Consider the following 22519-nt stretch of genomic DNA (forward strand, 5'->3'; position numbering starts at 1 on the left):
GCTTTCGATTCTATTCCATTGATCTGTGTGTCTGTTTTTGTGCCAGTACCATGCTGTTTTGGTTACTATAGCTTTGTAGTATATTTTGATATCAGGAGTGTGATACCTCCAGCTTTGTTCTTTTTCTCAGGATTCCTTTAGCTATTCGGGTCTTTTGTTGTTCCATATGAATTTTAGGATTCTTTGTTCTATTTCTGTGAAAAATGTTGTTGGAACTTTGATAGGGATTGCATTGAATCTATAGATGGCTTTAGGAAGTATGGACATCTTAACTATGTTAATTCTTCCAATCCAAGAGCACGGAATATCTTTCCATTTCTTTGTGTCTTCTTCAATTTCTTTCAGAAATGTTTTATAGTTTTCGTGTACAGATCTTTCACCTCTTTGGTTAAGTTTATTCCTAGGTATTTTATTCTTTTTGTTGCAATTGTAAATGGGATGGTATTCTTAATTTCTCTTTCTGCTACTTCGTTGTTAGTGTACAGAAATGCAACTGATTTTTGTATGTTGATTTTGTATCCTGCAACTTTACCATATTCGTTTATTACTTCTAAAAGTTTTCTGGTGGATTCTTTAGGGTTTTCTATATATAAAATCATGTCATCTGCAAATAGTGACAGTTTCACTTCTTCCTTTCCAATTTGGATCCCTTTTATTTCTTTCTCTTGCCTGATTGCTCTGGCTAGGACTTCCAATACTATGTTAAATAGGAGTGGTGACAGTGGGCATCCTTGTCTGGTTCCTGTTCTTAGAGGGATAGCTTTCAGTTTTTCCCCATTGAGGATGATATTAGCTGTGGGTTTGTCATATATGGTCTTTATTATGTTGAGGTACTTTCCTTCTATACCCATTTTATTCAGAGTTTTTATCACAAATGGATGCTGGATCTTGTCAAATGCTTTCTCTGCATCTATTGAGATGATCATGTGATTTTTGTTCTTCATTTTATTAATGTGGTGTATTACGTTGATTGATTTGCGAATGTTAAACCATCCCTGCATCCCTGGAATAAATCCCACTTGATCATGGTGTATAATCTTTTTAACGTATTGTTGTATGCGATTTGCTAGTATTTTGTTGAGGATTTTCGCATCGATGTTCATCAGTGATATTGGCCTGTAATTTTCTTTTTTTGTGTTGTCCTTGTCTGGTTTTGGTATCAGGGTAATGTCAGCTTCGTAGAATGAGTTAGGGAGCTTCCCCCTCCTCAATTTTTGGAAGAGTTTGAGAAGGATAGGTATTAAGTCTTCTTTGAATGTTTGGTAGAATTCACCAGGGAAGCCGTCTGGTCCTGGACTTTTATTTTTGGGGAGGTTTTTGATTACTGTTTCGATCTCCTTACTGGTGATTGGTCTATTCAAATTCTCCACTTCTTCTTGATCCAGTTTTGGAAGGTTGTATGATTCTAAGAATTTATCCATTTCTTCCAGATTGTCGAATTGGTTGGCATATAGTTTTTCATAGTATTCTCTTATAATCTTTTGTATTTCTGAGGTGTCTGTTGTAACCTCTCCTCTTTCATTTCTGATTTTACTTATTTGTGCCTTCTCTCTTTTTTTCTTGGTGAGTCTAGCTAAAGGTTTGTCTATTTTGTTGATCTTTTCAAAGAACCAGCTCTTGGTTTTATTAATTTTTTCTATTGTTTTTTTGGTCTGCAGAGCCTTCTTTAAAACACATCTGATAAGTGTCCACGCACTGCAGGATATATTTGAGTGAATAATAAATAGTATTTGGAATTTGGCAGCTGCCTTGGACCTGAGAGAGACTTCTAATTTGGTATTAGTATAAAGTGATCTGGGGAGAGGAGCTGTGAGAAGGCAGAAGGGAAAAATATTTACTCTGCACCTACTACCTGTGCAAGATGCTGTTGTATCATGGACATTATTTATTCTCTTAATAACCCTGCTTGTGAGGTGGATATTATTGTTCCTATTTACAGATGGAGGAACCATGGCCTAGAATGATTAACAGTTTCACAAGGACACACAGGTTAAACTGGCTGAAATCTAGGTTGGCCTGACTGTAAGGCCCATGATCCTTCTAGAACACCAGGAGGCTGGGGGGTAAGGGTACAGGGACCAGATTACCTGCTAGAGGAGGGACAGTGTTGGTTCAGCGATGGACTGAGTTAATTCTGGACTGTGCTGTAGACTTGGTCTACTGCTGCTCTCCTGAATCATGCTGCTCTGCACTGTATGCAGGCGAGGGGGGTGGGGGTGGCGCAGGAAGGAAGGGGGGATGGTAACAGGGAGCTGCCAACCTGCTGTATCTCAGCTCACCTGAGCAACTCTTCAAGATCCTCAGCTGGGCACAGTTTAATGTACAAGGTGGACACTTGAGGAATATAGCTATAGGAGAGAACTATGCCTTGCTGGGAACTGCTTGTCTATTTTTTTGGTTTTCATAAGAAAAGCCTTATGGACAATTATGGGAAGCAGAAAGCACAGGCAGGACATGCTATCCTGAACTTGGCATATATCCTTCTGCAGAGGGAGAAAAGGGAACAGGATGGGGGGAAGGGGCTTTAACTCTATCTGTAAATTTTATTCTTTAAAAAAATATGGTGGGGGGCCGGCCTGGTGGTGCAAGCGGTTAAGTGCGCCGCTCCGCTGTGGCAGCCCGGGATTCGCCGGTTTGGATCACAGGCGCACACCGACGCACGGCTTGTTGAGCCATGCTGTGGCGGTGTCCCATATAAAGTGGAGGAAGATGGGCATGGATGTTAACCCAGGGCCAGTCTTCCTCAGCAAAAAGAGGAGGATTGGCAGATGTTAGCTCAGGGCCGACCTTCCTCACACACACACACAAAATATGGTGGGCCAGCCCCTGTGGCCTAGTGGTTAAGTTTGCTGCGCTCTACTTTGGTGGCCCGGATTTGGTTCCTGGGCGCAGACCTACACCACTCGTCTGTCAGTGGCCATGCTGTGGTGGCGGCTCACATACGAAAAGAGCAAAAAGAGGAAGATTGGCAGCAGATGTTAGTTCAGGGCTAATCTTCCTCAGCCGGGAAAAAAAAAAAAAGGCAATAGCTATAGATACTTGTTAAGTCTGTGTGATGAGTACACCAAGGTGTGCTTTAATTTTTTTTATAGTTTCCAACTTGAAATATTTCATAATTTAAAATTAAGACAGTATAAGGAGCAGACACAATTCTACCCACTATCTTTTCTCTTTTATAAGGTGACACGACTTGAGGACAGCCCCTTACAAGGGGGTCGAGTTTCAAAGCAGGTCAGGAATCACACCTCACTTAGTAAGCTGAGTTCCACTGAAATGTTTTCAATCAAAAGCAATAAATAGTCTTAAAATATCCCATGAAGTCCATGTTGGGGTCTTATTGCCTTGAAGTTATCCTTCATGTGTAAGATGGCAAACTACTAAAGAGGTGTATGTGAAGTATTCTTTTCAATATACAGCCAGAGGGGAAAAATAAGATTAGATAAAGTCTCCCAAAACTTACAAAAAGTCTTTCATTAAAACTGCAAAATCTAGCTGAAAGAGTTACATAACACTCTACAGGCTTTTCACAGTGAAAACTATCATTCTGGGAAAGGAAATATAAGGCTAGGGTCACAATCAACAATTTTCCCATCCTTTCTGTTACTTAAAGCACATTTTTATACATTATCTCAATTGATTATCACAACTGCTCTGAGAAGAGACAGAAACAAGGAAGTTAAGTGATTCACTTAACTACAGAGCTGCTTAGTGACAGAATCAGGACCTCACCCCAGGTCCCATGTGTCCCATCTAGAGATCTGTGCCCACTGGATCCCGCCACGCCTGCCTCAGCCGCCCATAATCCCATGACTTCTGGGAGCTGACACACCTGTTCATGAGACCACGTCCTTTCAGAACCATCCTTGACGCAGATGTCCAGCCTCAGTTCGGTTCCTGTGGCTCCATGCTTGCTGTCCACGCAGAGATTTGCTGCCACGTTTCGAATCTGTGGAAAGAAGAAAGAATGAGCATGGGGCTGCATTTTATTGTTACCTCTAGCTCTTTACAATCCTGGTATAGATTTGGTAGTTGCTTTTATGATTACACGATTATTGAATGATGCCTTAAATTTATATGCAATTTATGAAGAAAAATCAAGGGATTAAATATAGCATGGTTTAGTCTACACGTAAAAGAATATGAGAAGGTTGAACAGCAAAACTGCAGCCGGCTGGAGCAAAGGAATATGTGATAATACAACATGGGGAGCAGCACAGAGTTCGTGACTTCTGTAAAACGGGAGAGTTTTCTTTTTCAGGTAGTTCTTAACATGGAAATTGTTATCTTCTGCTTCAAAGCATCTTCTAGCATTTCCACCTTAACTGGGAGAGACATCCAACATGAGGCAGGTGTTACAGGTAAAATGTGTGATGGAAGAGAGAGAATCACTGAGCATTGCATGGTTCTGTGCAGGCTATGGTGACTCTATGTTCCAATTTGCCTGGGATGGTCTTGGTCTACACCTGCTGTCCTGGTTTAGCATTTCGGCTGGATGATAAATTAAATGTCATCCTAGAAGATTATCAAAACAAGAAAGACAGTGCCACTGGTGCAATACTATACTGGACAAAGATTCTCTATGTAAAGTCTGAACTTTGAAAAGTTGCAGAGTGAGAAAAAAATGACTGATAATTCTTTACAATTATGTTAACACTCATATAAGGAACTGAATAGTTAGGGGTGAGAAAAGGGTGGACTATGAAAAGTAGAAACAGCAACAGAAAGAGTCTGGACATAGACATGTCCCTTTGTCAAATCTTCCTGCCTGCAGATTTCACCAATTCTCCTATTAGCACCAAAACCACATCCTGTAAAGAGAACACATTAGTGGTTACCAGAGGGGAAGGGGGTGTGGGGGGGTGAGCAAAAGGGATAAAGGGGCACATATGCATGGTGACGGATAAAAACTAAACTATTGAAGGTGAGCATGATGCAGTCTACACAGAAACTGATATATAAATAGTATACACCTGAACTTACACAATGTTATAAACCAATAGGACCTCAATAAAATAAAAATAATTAAAAACCCCACCACCTCCTGTAGTAGAGCCAGATATTGTTGATAGTTTGCTACTTGGGTGTGTATGCTTAGATAAGCTCAATTTTCTCAATCCTTTTTATGCCTTTATATAGTCCTGGATTATAATAATCCCTTTAGGTACTGTTCAGAAAGTAAACAAGAACGGGATGTACTCAAGTGATAATTTTAGTCAAGAGTCTTTTGCCCAGAATGAATAGGTATGGCAAAGAGTTTCTCCAGAAGCACGCCTAAACCAGGCCCGTTCCCACTGGGATGGGGCAATGAGGCAGAGAGAAGGCAGTTATGCAATACCTTGGGCATCATGAAGGGAATAAATGATGCTGAAATGGGCTGGTGGTGCAGAGAGCTATTTCATATTTCACTTTCTTTAGAGGTAGAGGTTGGCGTAATGTCATTCAGGAGCGAGTCAAATGTGGTGGATACCAGTTTCCTTGTTCAGGGAATTTGGCAACAGCTGGGGTTCATCTTCCACTATTGCATCTCTGCTTTCAGGGTCTCTGTCCGTGGTGATGGGGGAATGTGAAATAATGTAGGATACAGAGCAACAGTTCTTCACCTAATTGGTCTACAGACCTCATTAAGAATGTAAGGAAAGCTATGGACACTTTTGCAAAAAACAAATGACTATACAAAACCGTAAGTGGATACATACGAGCACTTTTGTATTGATTTTCCTGGAACCCATCGACTCCATATTTGAACCTGGAATTAGGGAAAATGCTGCCCCCCAACCCCTTGCAAACTAATTGCATCCTTCCTCTTAGCATGGGAGATCCTGAAAGAGGGGAATGAACCTGGCTGGTGTCCAGTGCCCCTGACTGACTCTCACTTCTTTTATCTTTTCTCCACCTTCCTAAAACAAGCACCAGGGAGGAACTTTACTATGGAATTTGAGGAGCCAAGCTTAAAATACGCCTTTTGTAAAATCAATTCCTTGGTGTGTGATGGTTTCTTTGGTGAAATAGAAACACCCAGAAGGTCAAGTCTGATTTTGCTATCACTGACACCCTCTGTAAAGCTCCTACTTGATCTTATCTGAGTCTAGTGTGTTGGTTCTCTAAAGCTGTCTATAACCTGAGAGCCGCCTGACAGGACTCTGGGCTGGGCTCTCTCTTCATTCTTGGGCCATTTAACTCAAAGACACACTCTTCTTAGAGAATCAGTATCCGTTTATGCCAAAGACATCTTCAGGGCACTGTTGTTCCTTCTACTGGAGTCTAGGAGCTCTGAACCACATTTAGGACAAAAGCAGCTGCTTCCAGGTTTATGGCCGCTTGGCCACGGCAGGAGTTTGCCCTCCTCTGTCGGCGGGCATGGCGCTCACTTACTGGAGGAGCTCTGCTCTTGGAAAAGGAGGGCACTGGGAAGAAAAGAACATCCATGGGCCAGGGACACCGAGTGGCAAATCTGCCAAATGGCCTGTGGAGACACACCAAAGCCTATCAGAGAGCCTCGTTCTGTTTTTGAAAGCTGTGAGCTCGAAAGGGCTCTGGCAGGGATGGAGGAGAGCATTTTCTAAACTCTTGAATTTTCTAAATTCTCATTCAAATGGCATCTGTGTAGACAATGGGATAAACTGCTTTGGAAGCCAAATTTCAAGTTTCAAAGGCATAATTATCTACATCTGTGTAAATTCCAGAAAAGAATTGTGCCAGAGGGAAACGCTGAGAGCTCAGTGGAGGAGAAGGTAGGCTCCTGGATGCAAGATTAATATCCGGCCATTCCCACTCACTTCTCTTCCCGTCTCTACTTGTTTCCATCTCTTCAGCACATGTTTATATCCTCTCCTCTTGCTCACAAACACAACTCCATCATGATAAACAGGTGAATACAATTCCAAAAGACCTGATTCTAATATTCGTTTATTCATTTGAATAAAGTTTTTTTTTTTAAGTAGACAAAATTTACAAACGATTTATACTTTTTCAATGTGGGCTCTGTAACTGCAGCTGAAGATAAAGCATTTCACACACATACACACTCCCCAAATCTAGGACACAGACTACTGAAGATATCCATGACAGAATAGATAATTATCATGCTTTATTCCTTTGATGTCAGCTTCGGGGCTTGGCATCATTAAAATTGTGTCAAGGAGTCCTCGGAGACTTGGAACAGGATTAGACAGTAAGGTGGAGTTTCACTAGGAATGGGTATGAAGCAGGAGAATGATGGGGGAAGGGAATCATTATGTATGACAGGATTACAGAGATAATCTCCTTTTGGGTGAGGATTAGGAAAAGGTCTGGCAGAGAGTAAAGGATTTCTTAGATATGCAAGAGAAGTTAGGCTCAGCTTGAACATTGTTTTTTTCTCCTCAATACAGGAGGTTTTATAAAAGAGGTACAAGAGAAACGAAATGTGGTATAAATGTCAAGGTGGCTAGTAGCCTGGGATAGGTAATTCAATTGGTCCTTAAAGGGAGACTAGCCTCAGTTTAACAAATGAGACAGCATCGTTTGCTAATTCCCCTGATAGCCTTGGGGTCTTTTAGGTAAGAAGTAGTGGGTTCATGATTCATTCCACAAATATTTATTAAGTACCTGCTATATCCCAGGCGCTATGCTAGATGTTGAATATGCAGTGAAAGGTAAAAAAGAATCAGCCTCCCTCTTTGGGCAGCTTTTGACTTGTGAGGACATTAGCGAACACACGAACGGAAGAAAGGCTTGAGATTCCCAATATTTCTGGCCATGATATTTTAGTATGGTGAAAGGAATCTAGATGCTCCTCTTTTATGGATTGTGGTTGATTTTAGAGTGCAAATTTATGTGCAGAGCTAGAAAGAAAGAAGACGCTGGTGTAGTATGGAGAAAGAACTGAATGGAGACGGAGCAGGTCTGGGTTCCACTCATCAGGCACAAATATAGTTTCCATACACTCTTAGTCGTGTACTCTTCTTTAAAGCCCAGTTTATCCATTTATAAGAAGTCAACATTTAAGGAGTGCTTCTGAATAAAAGGCGCTTTGAGAAGTACTGGAGGGCATTCTAAGACAAAGAAAAACCAGCTTCTGCTCTCAAGGCGTCTACAGTCTGCTCTCAAGGCGTCTACAATCACCTTGAAGGCGGCTTATTAGATTACTAAATGCTAAGCGAGGACTAAGAGGAAATGGTCAATTCTGAGCGAGACAGCTTGGAACATGTAGTAGAACTGATGACATTGGAAGGGGCTCTGGAGGTTGAGTAGAGTTGAATCTAGATAGTGGAGTCTATAGAGGACTCTGTAGCCTTAGGGATTAGAAATGGACACAAATGTGGAGATCTGACAATGCAAGACATTTTTTAGGGAATGGCACATAGTTTGGTATGGCTCAGCATAAGGTTTGTAAAACGAGGACATTCATGCCTCAGAGGGTGGTCATGAGGATTAACCTGATACATGCAAAGTGCTTAGCACAGTGTCTGGTACACAGTAAGTGGTCAGGAAATGTTAGCCACTACTTGTTTAGTTGTTTGTTTATTTAGCTTTTCAACAGAATCAGCTATGATGGTAAATGGGGTGATGTCACAGTCAGATCACGTTTCTGTTATCCTATGAGATGTCCCAAAAGTACTTCAAATATGAAGAAACTATAACTGAACAAGCCGTGGGGCATCACTCCAGACTTGTTCTTTAGTCTGGGTCACCTGTTAATCTTGATAATGTCTTAAGCAGTAGCATAAGCCACTCAAGATCTCAGTCCTGTCACCCTAGACACACCCATATTCCTTCCCCACTGCCTCACAATCAATTAGCCATCTCTGTTGATACTAGCCCTTCATACTGAATGTCCCACTCCTTTCCTCTCTTTTCCAGTCTTATAGGCCTTCAACATCTCCTCATGGGCCTTTTTTTTTTCTTTTTGGTGAGGAAGAGTGGCCCTGAGCTAACATCTGTGTCAGTCTCCCTCTGTTTTGTATGTGGGTCACCACCACAGCATGGCTTGATGAGTGGTGTACGTCTGCACCCGGATTCCGAACCCATGAACCCGGGTGGCCGGAGCAGAGTGTGCAGAACTTAACCACTACGCCACTGGGCTGGCCCCCATGGGCTTTTTTTTTTAATTGTAGTAAACTATACATTATGTGAAGTTTTTAACCATTTTAAGTGTACAATTCATTGGCATTAAGTACATTAAAAATTCTCTGCAACCATCACCACTACCTATTTTCAAAATGTGTTCATCACCTAAAATAGCATGTAACCATTAAGCAAGAACTTCTCCACTTGCTCTATCCTTGGTCACCTCTATTCTACTGACTTTATGAATTTGCCTATTCTAGATGCTTTAGATGAGTGGACCCATACCGTGTCTGTCCTTTTGTGTCATGCTTATTTCACTTAGCATAATGTTTTTAAGGTTTATCCATATTGTTGCACGTATCAGAACTTCATTCTTTTTAAGGCTCTATAATATTCCATTGTAGGTAGCGTGTATATATATATATATTTATGTGTATATATATCTCACATTTTGTTTATCCATTCATCCACTGATGGACACTTGGGTTGTTTCCATCTTTTGGTTATTGTGAATAATGCTACTGTGAACATCGGGATACAAATACCTGTTTGCATATTTGTTTTCAATTCTTTTGGATATACACCTATGAGTGAAATTGTTGGGTCATATGGTAATTCTGTGTTTAACTTTTTGAGGAATCACCATACGTTTTCCATAGTGGCTGCACCATATTACATTCCCACCAGCCATGTACAATGGTTCCAATTTCTTCACATCCTTGTCAATGCTTGTTGTTGTCTGTTTTTGATAATAGCCATCCTAGTGAGCATGAGGTATTATTTCATTATGAGTGATATCTCATTTGATTTGCATTTCTGTAGTGAGTAATGACGTTGAACACCTTTTCATGTGCTTATTGGGCATTTGTATATCTTCTATGAGGAAATGTTTATTTAAGTCCATTGCCCATTTTTGAATTGTTTTTTTGTTGCTGTTGAGTTGTAGGAGTTCTTTATATATTCTAGATATTAATCCCTTATCAGATATATGGTTTGCAAATGTTTTCTCCTATTTCGTGGGTTGTCTTTTCATTCTGTTGATAGTGTCTTTTGATGCACAAGTTTTTATTTCTAATCAGTTCAATTTCTGTATTTTTTCTTTTGTTACCTGTTTTTGGTGTCATATTTAAGAAACCATTGCCAAATTCAATGCTGAGAAGATTTCTCCCTATGTTTTATTTTAAGAATTTTGTAATTTTAGCCTTTGTGTCTAGGCCTTTGATCCATTTTGAGTTAAACTTTTTATATGATATAAGGTAAAGTTCCAACCTCATTCTTTTGTATGTGGATGTATTAATTTGCTGGGGCTGTCATAATAAAGTATCACAAACTGGGTGGCTTACACAACAAAAACTTATTGTCTCACAGTTCTGGAGGCTAGAAGTCTGAGATCAAGGTGTCAGCAGTGTTGCTTCCTTCTGAGGGCTGTGAGGGAGAAAATGTTCCATGCCTCTTTCCTATCTTCTAGTGATTTGTGGCAATCTTTGGCATTCTTTGGCTTATAGATGTATCACCCTGATTTCTGCCTTCTTGTTCACATGGCGTTCTCCTTGTGTGCATGTCTGTGTCCAAATTTTCTTTTTATAAGGACATCCAGTCATATTGGATTAGGGCCTACCCTTCTCCAGCATGACCTCATTTTAACTTAACTAATTACATCCGCTACAACTCTCTTTCCAAATAAGTTTACTTCTGAGGTGCTGGGGATTAGGACTTCAGCATATGAATTTTGGTATGACATGATTTAACACATTAGAAATGGATATCCAGTTTTCCCAGCACCATTTGTTGAGCCATTTGTTCTTTCCCCATTGAGTGATGTTGGCACACTTGTTTCAAAAAATAATTGACCACATAAGTGAGGGTTTATTTTTGGGCTCTCTATTCTATTCTCTTGGTCTATATGTCTGTCCTTATGCCAGTACCACACTTTTTCCGCCAGCTTCATTGAGATATGACATGTATAAATTAAAGTTGCACAATATGATGATTTGATACATGTATATATTGTGAAATGATTACCACATAAGGTTAGTTAACACCTCCATCCTCTTACATAATTACCATTTTTTTGTGTGGTGATAACATTTAAGATCTACTCTCTTAACAACTTTCAAGTATATAATACAGTATTGTTAATTGTAGTCACCATACTGTCCATTAGATCCCTAGAACTTATTCATCTTATAACTAGAAGTTTGTACCCTTTGACCAACATCTTCCTATGTTCCCCATCCCCCAGCCCCTGGCAATCACTGTTTTATTCTTTATTTCTATGAGTTCAGCTTTTTTAGAGTGCACATATAAGTGACAGCATACAGTATTTGTTTTTCTCCGTCTGACATTTCACTTGGCATAATGCCTCATGATCCATCCATGTTGTTGCAAAAGGCAGGCTTTCCTTCTTTTTTATGGCTGAATAATATTCCTTGTGTGTGTGTGTGTGTGTGTGTGTGTGTATGTATGTGTATACACTTTCTCCATCCATTCACCCATGAAAGGGCACTTAGATTGTTTCCATGTCTTGGCTATTGTGAATAATGCTGCAATGAACATATGAGTGCAAATATCTCTTTGAGATAGTAATTTCATTTCCTTTGGATATATACCCAGAAGTGGAATTACTGGAACATATGCATACCAAACTTTTTTGATTACTGTAGCTTTGTTTTAAGTTTTGAAATCAGGAAGCATGAGTTCTGCTACTCTGTTCTTCTTTTTCAAGATTGTTTTGGCTATTTAGAGTTCCTTCAGATTCCGTATAAATGTTAGAATGAGTTTTTCTATTGCTGCAAAAAACACCCATTGGAATTTTGATAGGAATTGCACTGAGTCTGCAGATTTCTTTGAGTAACATTGACATAGTATTTTTGGGTAGTATGAACAATATTGTCCTCTAATCCATGAACACAGGATGTCTTTCCATTTATTTAGATCTTTTAAAATTTCCTTCAGCGATGTCTTGTAGTTTTCAGTTTACAAGTCTTTTACCTCATTGATTAAATTTATTCTTACATTTATTTATTTTTAGAGAGAAATATAACGTACATAAAAGCATAGATTCTGGAATTAGACTGCCCAAGTTTAGAGTTTGATTTCACCATTTACTAGCAGTATAAGGCAAGTTACTTAACTTCTTTTTGCCTTGTTTTCCTCTTCTGTAAAATGACGATAATAATAATATTTATCTCATAAAATTGATGTGAATATTAAATGAGATTATACATATAAGTGCTTACATTAGTGTCTGGCCCATATTAAGTACTCAGTAAATGTTAGTTTTTCATAGTAGTACTAGTAGCATTGGGATGCAGTGAGGGGAGATAGACTGGTGCCATTTTGTGAAGGGTCTTGAATATGTAGGTAAGGAATGTAGACCTTGTTCTGTTGGCAAAAGGAATTATTAAATGCTTTTGAGAAGAAAAACTTGCTTTAGACAGTGAATTCTGATGTTAATGGGAAAGATGGATGGAGAGTTATGCAATGGTAAGCATAAGCACTAGTTCTAACTGAAAATGAGAAATCTGAACTATGATAGTGATAGTGACAAAATATATCCAAAGAATGTGTGTATTCAAATGAAGAGACGTATTCCAGAAACATTTTTCAGAGATCATTTACAGGTCTTGGCAACTGTTTGCACGTGGATAATGAAGAAGACTTTTTGAGTTTGAGGTGTCTTTGTGGCACCTATATATAGACCTCCAGAAATCTGGAGTTTGGAAGAGACGTCAGGGTAAGAAATGCAGATATGGAAATTATCCACTGTGCCAGTTATTAATATATTGCCTCTCCACTCCAAATCTATCCCTCTTTGCCTTTGTGATATTCAAGGTGGATCCTGTAGACTTTTTCCAGTGGCTACAATCTTAGGCTTTACCAATAGAAGGTGCTGGAGGGACACTGGAAGGGCAGAGCGAGAGGAAGCGTCTGTCTTTTGTGTGTGCTGGTTTTCCTTGTGACAGTCAGCAAATTGGCACGTGGGGTGGAGAAAAGTAGCCCTCATCTGAGTGGTCCTCATGAATTAGCAGCAGCTGCAGCCTCCTGCAAGTTTCTTCACCACCAACAAGTGGCATATTTATAGCAGCCACGTCCTATCAAATGAGGCCTGAATTTCAATGTTGGTGGTGGTGGGGGCTCTTCTAAGTTTCTAAGTTCCTGTCTTGCTCCCATTCCCTTAGCCCTAAAGGTGGTAACTGCTTTCTGAAGTTGCTGCTTCTGTGCTCTTTAGAGTCCATTTTACCCCTTTTACTAGTTAACAATTTTTTTTTATATTAAGATTTCCCTGTTTAAATTACTGGTTGATTTCTGTCTCCTGACTGGACCTTGGATGGATGCAACCACATGTGAGTAATAACTGAAGTCATAGAAGCATGTGATATCACACGAACAAAGAATATGAAGCAAGATGATAAGAAGATCGAGGATAGAATTCTGGGGAATGCTTTCTTTGGGAAGTGGGCAAAGAAAGAATAGCTAGAAAAAGGAAAGAAAAAGTAAGAGGAGAATCAGACAGAAGACAGAGAGAAGGGTTTCAAGATGTGGGCTAGGGGATCTGTGGTGTCAAATTCTATAGGGTGGGCAGGCAGGAGGAGGGCTTGGAGGAGGCTGTTGGATTTGGCTGTTAGGAAGTCACCTGCGGCCTTTCCAAGGACAATTTCTGCCGTGCGGTGAATTAAGGTAGAAGATGGATTGCCAAGTGGACTGAGGAAAATTAGGAGATGAAAGTTAGAGTCAACGAATGGAAGTTTCTCTTTCAAGAAGCTTGACAGTAATGGTAAAGATAGATACAAGGGAAAAGCAGAATTGAGAAGAACAAAAATCACATGATCATCTCAATAGATGCAGAGAAAGCATTTGACAAGATCCAGCATCCATTTATGATAAAAACTCTGAATAAAATGGGTATAGAAGGAAAGTACCTCAACATAATAAAGACCATATATGACAAACCCACAGCTAATATCATCCTCAATGGGGAAAAACTGAAAGCTATCCCTCTAAGAACAGGAACCAGACAAGGATGCCCACTGTCACCACTCCTATTTAACATAGTATTGGAAGTCCTAGCCAGAGCAATCAGGCAAGAGAAAGAAATAAAAGGGATCCAAATTGGAAAGGAAGAAGTGAAACTGTCACTATTTGCAGATGACATGATTTTATATATAGAAAACCCTAAAGAATCCACCAGAAAACTTTTAGAAGTAATAAACGAATATGGTAAAGTTGCAGGATACAAAATCAACATACAAAAATCAGTTGCATTTCTGTACACTAACAACGAAGTAGCAGAAAGAGAAATTAAGAATACCATCCCATTTACAATTGCAACAAAAAGAATAAAATACCTAGGAATAAACTTAACCAAAGAGGTGAAAGATCTGTACACCGAAAACTATAAAACATTTCTGAAAGAAATTGAAGAAGACACAAAGAAATGGAAAGATATTCCGTGCTCTTGGATTGGAAGAATTAACATAGTTAAGATGTCCATACTTCCTAAAGCCATCTATAGATTCAATGCAATCCCTATCAAAGTTCCAACAACATTTTTCACAGAAATAGAACAAAGAATCATAAGATTTATATGGAACAACAAAAGACCCCGAATAGCTAAAGGAATCCTGAGAAAAAAGAACAAAGCTGGAGGTATCACACTCCCTGATTTCAAAATATACTACAAAGCTATAGTAACCAAAACAGCATGGTACTGGCACAAAAACAGACACACAGATCAATGGAATAGAATCGAAAGCCCAGAAATAAACCCACACATCTATGGACAGCTAATCTTTGACAAAGGAGCCAAGAACATACAATGGGGAAAAGAAAGTCTCTTCAACAAATAGTGTTGGGAAAACTGGATAGCCATATGCAAAAAAATGAAAGTAGATCCTTACCTTACACCATACACAAAAATTAACTCCAAATGGATTAAAGACTTGAATGTAAGACCTGAAACTGTGAAAGTTCTAGAAGAAAACATAGGCAGTACGCTCTTCCACATCAGTCTTAGCAACATCTTTTCAAACACCACATCTGACCGGGCAAGAGAAACAATAGAAAAAATAAACAAATGGGACTACATCAAACTAAAAAGCTTCTGCACAGCAAAGGAAACCATCAACAAAACGAAAAGACAACCTAACAACTGCGTGAAGACATTTGCAAACCATACATCTGATAAGGGCTTAATCTCCAAAATATATAAAGAACTCATGCATCTCAACAACAAAAAAACTACCAACCCAATTAAAAAATGGGCAAAAGACCTGAACAGACATTTCTCCAAAGAAGATATACAGATGGCCAACAGGCACATGAAAAGATGTTCAAAATCACTAACTATCAGGGAAATGCAAATCAAAACTACAATGAGATATCACCTCACGCCCGTCAGAATGGCTATAATTAACAAGACAGGAAACAACATGTGTTGGAGAGGTTGTGGAGAGAAGGGAACCCTCATACACTGCTGGTGGGAGTGCAAACTGGTGCAGCCACTATGGAAAACAGTATGGAGATTCCTCAAAAAATCAACGATAGAACTACCATATGATCCAGCTATTCCACTGTTGGGTATTTATCCAAAGAACTTGAAAACACCAATTTGCAAAGGTACATGCACCCCTGTGTTCATTGCAGCCTTATTCACGATAGCCAAGACTTGGAAGCAACCTAAGTGCCCATCAAGGGACGAATGGATAAAAAAGCTGTGGTATATATACACAATGGAATACTACTCAGCCATAAGAAACGATGAAATCCAGCCATTTGTGACAACATGGATGGACATTGAGGGCATGATGCTAAGTGAAATAAGTCAGAGGGAGAAGGTCAAATACCGTATGATTTCCTTCATTAAGTAGTAGATAATAACAACAATAAACAAACACATAGGGACAGAGATTGGATTGGTGGTTACCAGAGGGGAAGGGGGGAGGGAGGAGGGTGAAAGGGATAATTGGGTACATGTGTGTGGTGATGGGTTGTAATTAGTATTTTGGTGGTGAACATGATGTAATCTATGCAGAAATAGAAGTACAATGATGTACACCTGAAATTTTTACAATGTTATAAACCAATGTTACTGCAATAAACAAAAAATTAAAAAAAAAAAAAAAGCAGAATTGAAAAGAAACAATTTTGGGGGATGGGGAGATTTATATATTAGCCCTGCCATAATTCATTTGAGACTCACATAAAAAATTGTGAGGTGCTTTTAGAAATTAAAAACAGCATATAAATACAAAGCAATAAAAATGCTTTCATTATCCTTATGAGACCTTTCACTGTTGAAAGTTCTGCCTCGTGGCCATCACACCACTTTTAAAAAGTTTATTTTTAGTTTTTATATTTTTATTGAGGTAACATTGATTTATAACACTGTATAAGTTTCTGGTGTACCTCGTTGTATTTCGCCTTCTGTATAGACTACATCGTGCTCTCCAGCAAAAGTGTAGTTTCCATCTGTTACTGTACAAATGTCCGCCTTTACTCCTTTCACCCTACCCCTACTCCCTTCCCCTCTGGTAACTACCAATCTGTTCTCTGTATCCATGTGTTTGTTTATCTTCCACATACAAGCATCACACTATTTTTGCTTGAACAGATCCGTTCCATCTCTAATTGCTCCATGCTAGTGGCACCCAATGGCTGCTGGCAGAGACCAACTACTGCCTTTCCTTGACATGCCCACAGAGATTTTCTTCCTGTCTTATGCACATTTTCCTCTTCTGAATTTCCATAAATGTAATTGCTTTGGCATCTCTTTCTTGCCCTGGGTCTTACTAGAACTACTCATTTTAGAAGCCTGGCTTACATTATGCAAGAGAAAGATGAGCCTGTGGCAGAAATATTACCATAGGGCCCTCAAATTTATATGTGTTCTACTCTGAATAGTCTTTTTCTAAAACTATGTCCTGCCACTTGAATTTAAGGATTGTGACTATTGTTTGTGAAACATATACAGCATCAGAATAGAACTTTTCAGTTAAGGATTATTTGCCAAAAACAATTTTATTTTCACAAACAGATACAAGGGAAGATTTGTATAAATAAGCCACTTGTTATCGGGGTTAAGTTAAGCAAGTCTTCTCTGATAGAAGTAAAAGAAATTAGAGTATCTACTTCATACTAAACTGGGTGCTTTCACAAGTGTTATTTTACTTCTTAGTCTGTACCACCGCCATGCTGTGTATTCATTCACATTTGCAACCGAGGCTTTGGGAAAGTAAGTGGTTGGCCCAAGATTATACGACCAGTAGAGGGCCAGCAGGATTGGTACCCATGTCTCTAATTCCTAGACCTGTGCTCTTTATATCACATTATGGTAATGGTTATAATTAATTCACCAAAACAGTGCAATTTTGGGTAATAAATCTGTGGCAAGTGCTTTACTAAGCTCAGAGGAATATGTGGAGATTAAAGAAGGCTACGAGTCTTTGGGTTTAGAAAAGAAGTGTTCCTGGTCCAAAATTGGGCTGGAGTCTGTTCTAGATACAGAAGCTGAAGCAGGGTTAGAAATAGAGTCACTTTAATGACTAGAGAGCTTTGGTAAAGCACTGGGCCAAGCAGAGGAATAGAGAAGAGACTATCAAGTCATCGAGGTCCAAGACTGAGGGGGAATAGGTGGTTGCCCATGGTGGCTGGACTCTGGGGGAGGCTGTGGTGGGACAGAAGGCATCATGGGGAATTAAAAGGATGAATCATTTCCTGACCTTTGAATGTGACTCTAGATTTTGAATCCGGATTTTTAAAAAATTCTATTTTCTGAAAAGAAAGGTTAGACAATGGCAGAATAGTGGTGACTTTATCCTGACCTATATAGTCGACTAGAAAATATCTCCTTTTGTGTCCCATAGCAAGGTATTACCCTTGGAAAGCAGAGAATATGGAACAATTTTGATCTTTTGAAGACACAAGAATATAAATTTGAACTCTTAGTAACTATGAAATTAGATTTTTAGCTTGGATTTTTTTCTTAAGTTTTGGTGTTCTAGTTTCATAAAGTTAAGGAAGGAAATAGTTTAGTATATATCCTCTCCTGTGTGCACTGTTGGAATAGAGCCATGGTATGGCAAGTGAGTGACCAACAAATGGCTTGGCTGAGTAAAGGTTTTTGAAAGCTCATGTGGCAATTATTCGTGTTTCGGTATGAGTTATACACATGTGTTATGAGACAAAAGCATATATTGCATGTCAGAAACGTGAAAGCAGACATTTTTAAAAAAGTGTAAGGAGTAGCTCAGGAGATGAACTCTTGTGCCCCCCTTTTCTCCCTGCAACTTATGAAACTCAGATGAGTAAATTAAAGGTGTACAGGAGAAGAGGAAATGAAATCTGAAAGAAAATTTTACAGTGAGAATTACAAGAATATCTACAGGAAAACTTGTCAAAAGGATATCTGAAAGTCAGGAAACGCATTTTTACGTCAGGAGTTAATATGAGTTTTCCGTTATTCTGTGGGGAGAGGGAATCTACAGGACGAGCACTTCTCATACTACTAATTGCCCCTGTGTCAGGAGGTTTAAAAGTAGGGAATGCTGCTTTGAAGGCAAGAGCAAGCCACAGGAGAAGCTGGCTTGTGTGCTGTGGAGGCAGCACGGCCCTGTTGCAGCTGCAGGTTGTGGGAAGAAATCCCAGGCTGGACTGCAAGCTGGAGACGGCTGGGCAAGTACCTCATCTTTTAACCAATGTCTTGACATTTAGTATTCCCATTGTTTTTTTCCTGGAGTGCTATTTTATGAATACAAACACTTCTCCCAATGGTTAGATTCACCTATGAATTGCCAATAAATCTAAGATTTACGCCAGTTCCAGTATAATCATGAAAAGCCACTTCCAACATCATTCTCAAAGCCAAGGGCAGTAGCCACAGGCATTGAAAATAAAGCAACTTTTTGTACTTGAAAAACTACTCACATAACATGGTGTCTAGATACAATAATTTTTCCTTTGAATTCAGGTCAGGTCCTTGAAATGTGGGCAGATTTAAAAACTTGTCTAATATAGAGATGTTAAGATCTTGTGTAAAATTCAGGAGGGTTAGTTAAAAAAGACCTGCAATTGAAATTACAGGGTTGATTCTGAGAAGGATGTGACCCTTTGACCCTGGACAGGCTTGTAGCAAAATCGCTGAGACACATGATAATCTGTGGGCTTTTAAAGTTCTCTGGAGAAGTAGATTCTCTTGAACTCATTCTTGAGTTTAATAGCCATCCCTCTGGGGAAGGTCAGCAAATTGTCCTTATTTTCAAGTAAGATAATTCAGGGTCTGAGTTTTCTATTGTAAATTTCATCAGTGTTAAACATAGTCAGCGTATTAAAAGAGGTGACTTGGGTCTTTAAGGGAAAAAAGTGGAAATGTCAAATTGCATTTGGGATACCAAAATGTAATGTAATATTTATAAAATATTTCATGGTAGAACTACTTCCCTGAAATGTTTCTCTGTGGGCCTTGATTATGAAGCCATAACATTTCCATTTTGTAGAGGACAAAACTGAGTAGTGGTAAAAAAATATTTCCACCCTCCCTCTTACCTCCTGCCACAAATTCAAACAAACGGGAAATAGAAAGAGCGAGCTTTGAAGGCCTACCCTTAAAATTCGGAGTCATACTAGCCAGCATTTCATCGCTGTGTCCTGAGCAAGGGAAATTCATGCAAAACTAATAGGGAAAACTGATTAACATTTCCCTAAAAAAGCACATGTACTCCATCCAAACCAGTGACACCAGAAAGTCCACCCTGGGACACCGTTTTAGGCAAAAGTCAGTGTAATAATCTCAAAATGCTTGAAGGGTTCTGAATGACAATCTCACGTCTACTTCTAATCTAAGCATTTTACATAATCCCTCTCTTCTCAAATGTCTTAACTGCGAATGTGGTTAATCATGCCAGACTCAATGAGTAGACAGTTCTGAGAATGAGCTGGTTGGGGTTTGATGAGATTGTAATATGAATGTAGGTGTCAAAAGCCAAGAGTTATCCTTTCTCTGGGAGAGAGTGAGACTTTATTTCTCCCTGAAAATAAAGCAGGACAGAACAACAAACGAAACAAAACAATGCAGAACGAAAGAGTTCTCAAAGAAAGTTAATGTGAGTCTAGTTCTAGTCTAATGAGTCTAGGTACATGTACAACCTAAACAGCCAGTCCAGGCAAGTTCAAGTGAAAGCTTGGCAGGCCCACAAGAGTGTCAGGTGGCTTTAGGAGGCCAAGGGCTGGGTTCTGTTTCTGGCAGGGTCCTGCAGTGTTACCTCAAGCCCGTGAGGCTTTCTTGGGGAGAAGCTATGCCTTAATCATTTCTGTAACTCCAGCACCTAGCAGTTTTTGGTGTATAATGTATTTGTCAGCTAGGGCCGCCATAGCAAAATACCACGGACTGGATGGCTTAAGCAACAGAAATGTATTTCTCAGTTCTGGAGGCTGCAACTTCAAGATCAAAGGTGTCAGCAGATTTGGTTTCCTCTGAGGCCTCTCTCCTTGGTTTGAAGACAGCAGGCTTGTCACTGTGTCCTCAAATGACCTTTTCTCTGTGCATGCACATGCCTGGTGTCTCTTCTTTTTCTTCTAAGGACACCAGTCCTACTAGATTAGGGCCCCAAACTTATGAGCTCACTTAACTTTAATTACCTCCTTAAAGACTCTATATCTAAATATAGTTATATTGTCGAAGGGTTAGGGCTTCAACATATAAATTCTGGGGGGACAAAATTCAGTCCATAACATATAGTACTTACTCTCAATAATTGCTTTTTAAGTAAAGAAAAAGGTTAACTATTTTTCTAGCTAGTTTCTCTGCTGATGAATGAGAGAGGTCACAATGACAGCTCTTTATTATTATTTTTGAAATTGATCTTAGGATTTTACAAAGAGCCTTCACCAAACATTTAATTTTTCAAATGATTTAAAAGGAATTTATTGCTAGACCTTTTTGTTGGATGTGTTTAATGTCCACTTCTGTTCCTACACATTTTCCAGGCCTATTCAGGAGATTGCTAGAGTCTCCAAGTCTTGCTAGCATTCATCTCTTAAATCCCTTACATAAATCCTGACTCATCTCCTCTTATTGCTGGAATTAGGTCACGGCAAAGCTCCAGCAATGACTTTTTGAGCCACAAGTGGCCCTCCAGGTGAATGTGGTACTTGCCTGGTTTATATTTTGAGCCTGGTCTTAATTTTTTCATTCAAGGCTGTCAGTATCATTTTATGTAAGGGATTTTTAACTTGTTTTGAGTCATGGACTCTCTCTGAGAATCTGAGGGAAACTATGGACTCTCCAGAAAAATGTACATACCTACAGATACAAAGTATTCTTGCTTTATATACCTGGTGGCTCATAAAGACTGCTTCACATGTTTATTACACATATAGTTTTCTCCGCCCACCCCCCACCCCACCCCCAACACATAGACATTCCTTTGCTCATATCAATCCATGATATGATACTTTCCCTGAACCTATGAGCATTGGAAAACAAGAAAATGGCTGTTATTTTTGCTTTAAAAAGACAACTGAGGGATGTCTCATGCAAAAGCAATTATTCTCTTGAACCTCTGCCTTTTGTATGATTTAGGTAGTGTGCTGCCTCCTCCATCCATTTGTAATGCAAATCAGAGTTTCAATGACAGTAAATAATAATGGCCAACATTTTCTTGAGAGTTTGCTGTGTTAGGCCCTATGCTGGGTGCTTTCCATGGATTATTTCATTTACTCATCACAACAACTCTATGAGGTAGGTACTATTATATTCCTATTTTGCAATGAGGAAACCAAGATGTATTAGGTTCCTGCAGCTGCTGTAACAAACTACCACAAACTTGGTGGCTTTAAACAATTGAAATGTATACTCTCATGGTTTTGGAGGCCAGAAGTCCAAAATCAAGATGTTGGCTGGGCTGTGCTCCCTCCAAAGGCTCTAGGGGAGATTTCGTCCCTTGCTTCTTCCAGCGTCTGGTGGATGCTGGCATTCCTTAGCTTGTGACTACTCACTCTAGTCTCTACCTCTGTCTTCCTATGACCTTCTTCTCTCCTCCATGTGCCTCTTCTCTGTATGTCTCTTATAAGGACACTTGTCATTAGATTTAAGGTGAACTAGATAGTCCAGGATGACTTTATCATGAGATCTTGAACTTAACTTCATCTGCAAAGACCCTTTTTCTAAATGAAGTCACATTCACAGGCTCTGGGAGTTAGGATGTGGACATATCTTTTTGCCGGCCATCATTCAACCTGCTACACAAGGCATAGATAGGTTATAGCAAGTATCAGTGGTGAACTTGGGATTCCAACTCCTATGGTAGGGCCTCAAGAGCCTGTGGAAGACCCACTCTTGCTAACTTCAGTGCCTCCTCTTGGCTTACTCTCAGTGGTACCATATGCTGATTGGTCACTGGCTGAGAGGTCGGGGTCCAGTTTGGTGGTAGTCTTAGTTCTAGAGGAACTATGAAACAGACTCACATAAAGAAAC

At 39.5% G+C, this 22519-nt stretch overlaps 1 protein-coding gene across 1 annotated transcript in view; it reads right to left on the minus strand.

Annotated features, from left to right (window-relative positions):
- Positions 1-22519, minus strand: part of GALNTL6 (polypeptide N-acetylgalactosaminyltransferase like 6) — a 438269-nt gene that overhangs the window by 24757 nt on the left and 390993 nt on the right. The window contains exon 7 of the mRNA XM_087437426.1: positions 3830-3946. Coding sequence (XP_087293552.1) covers positions 3830-3946 — 117 coding nt within the window. The remainder of the gene's footprint in view (positions 1-3829; positions 3947-22519) is intronic.

This window comes from Ceratotherium simum, chromosome 12 (genome assembly GCF_057802395.1).
Source record: "Ceratotherium simum simum isolate JZ-2026a chromosome 12, ASM5780239v1, whole genome shotgun sequence".
NCBI classification, from domain to species: Eukaryota; Metazoa; Chordata; class Mammalia; order Perissodactyla; family Rhinocerotidae; genus Ceratotherium; species Ceratotherium simum.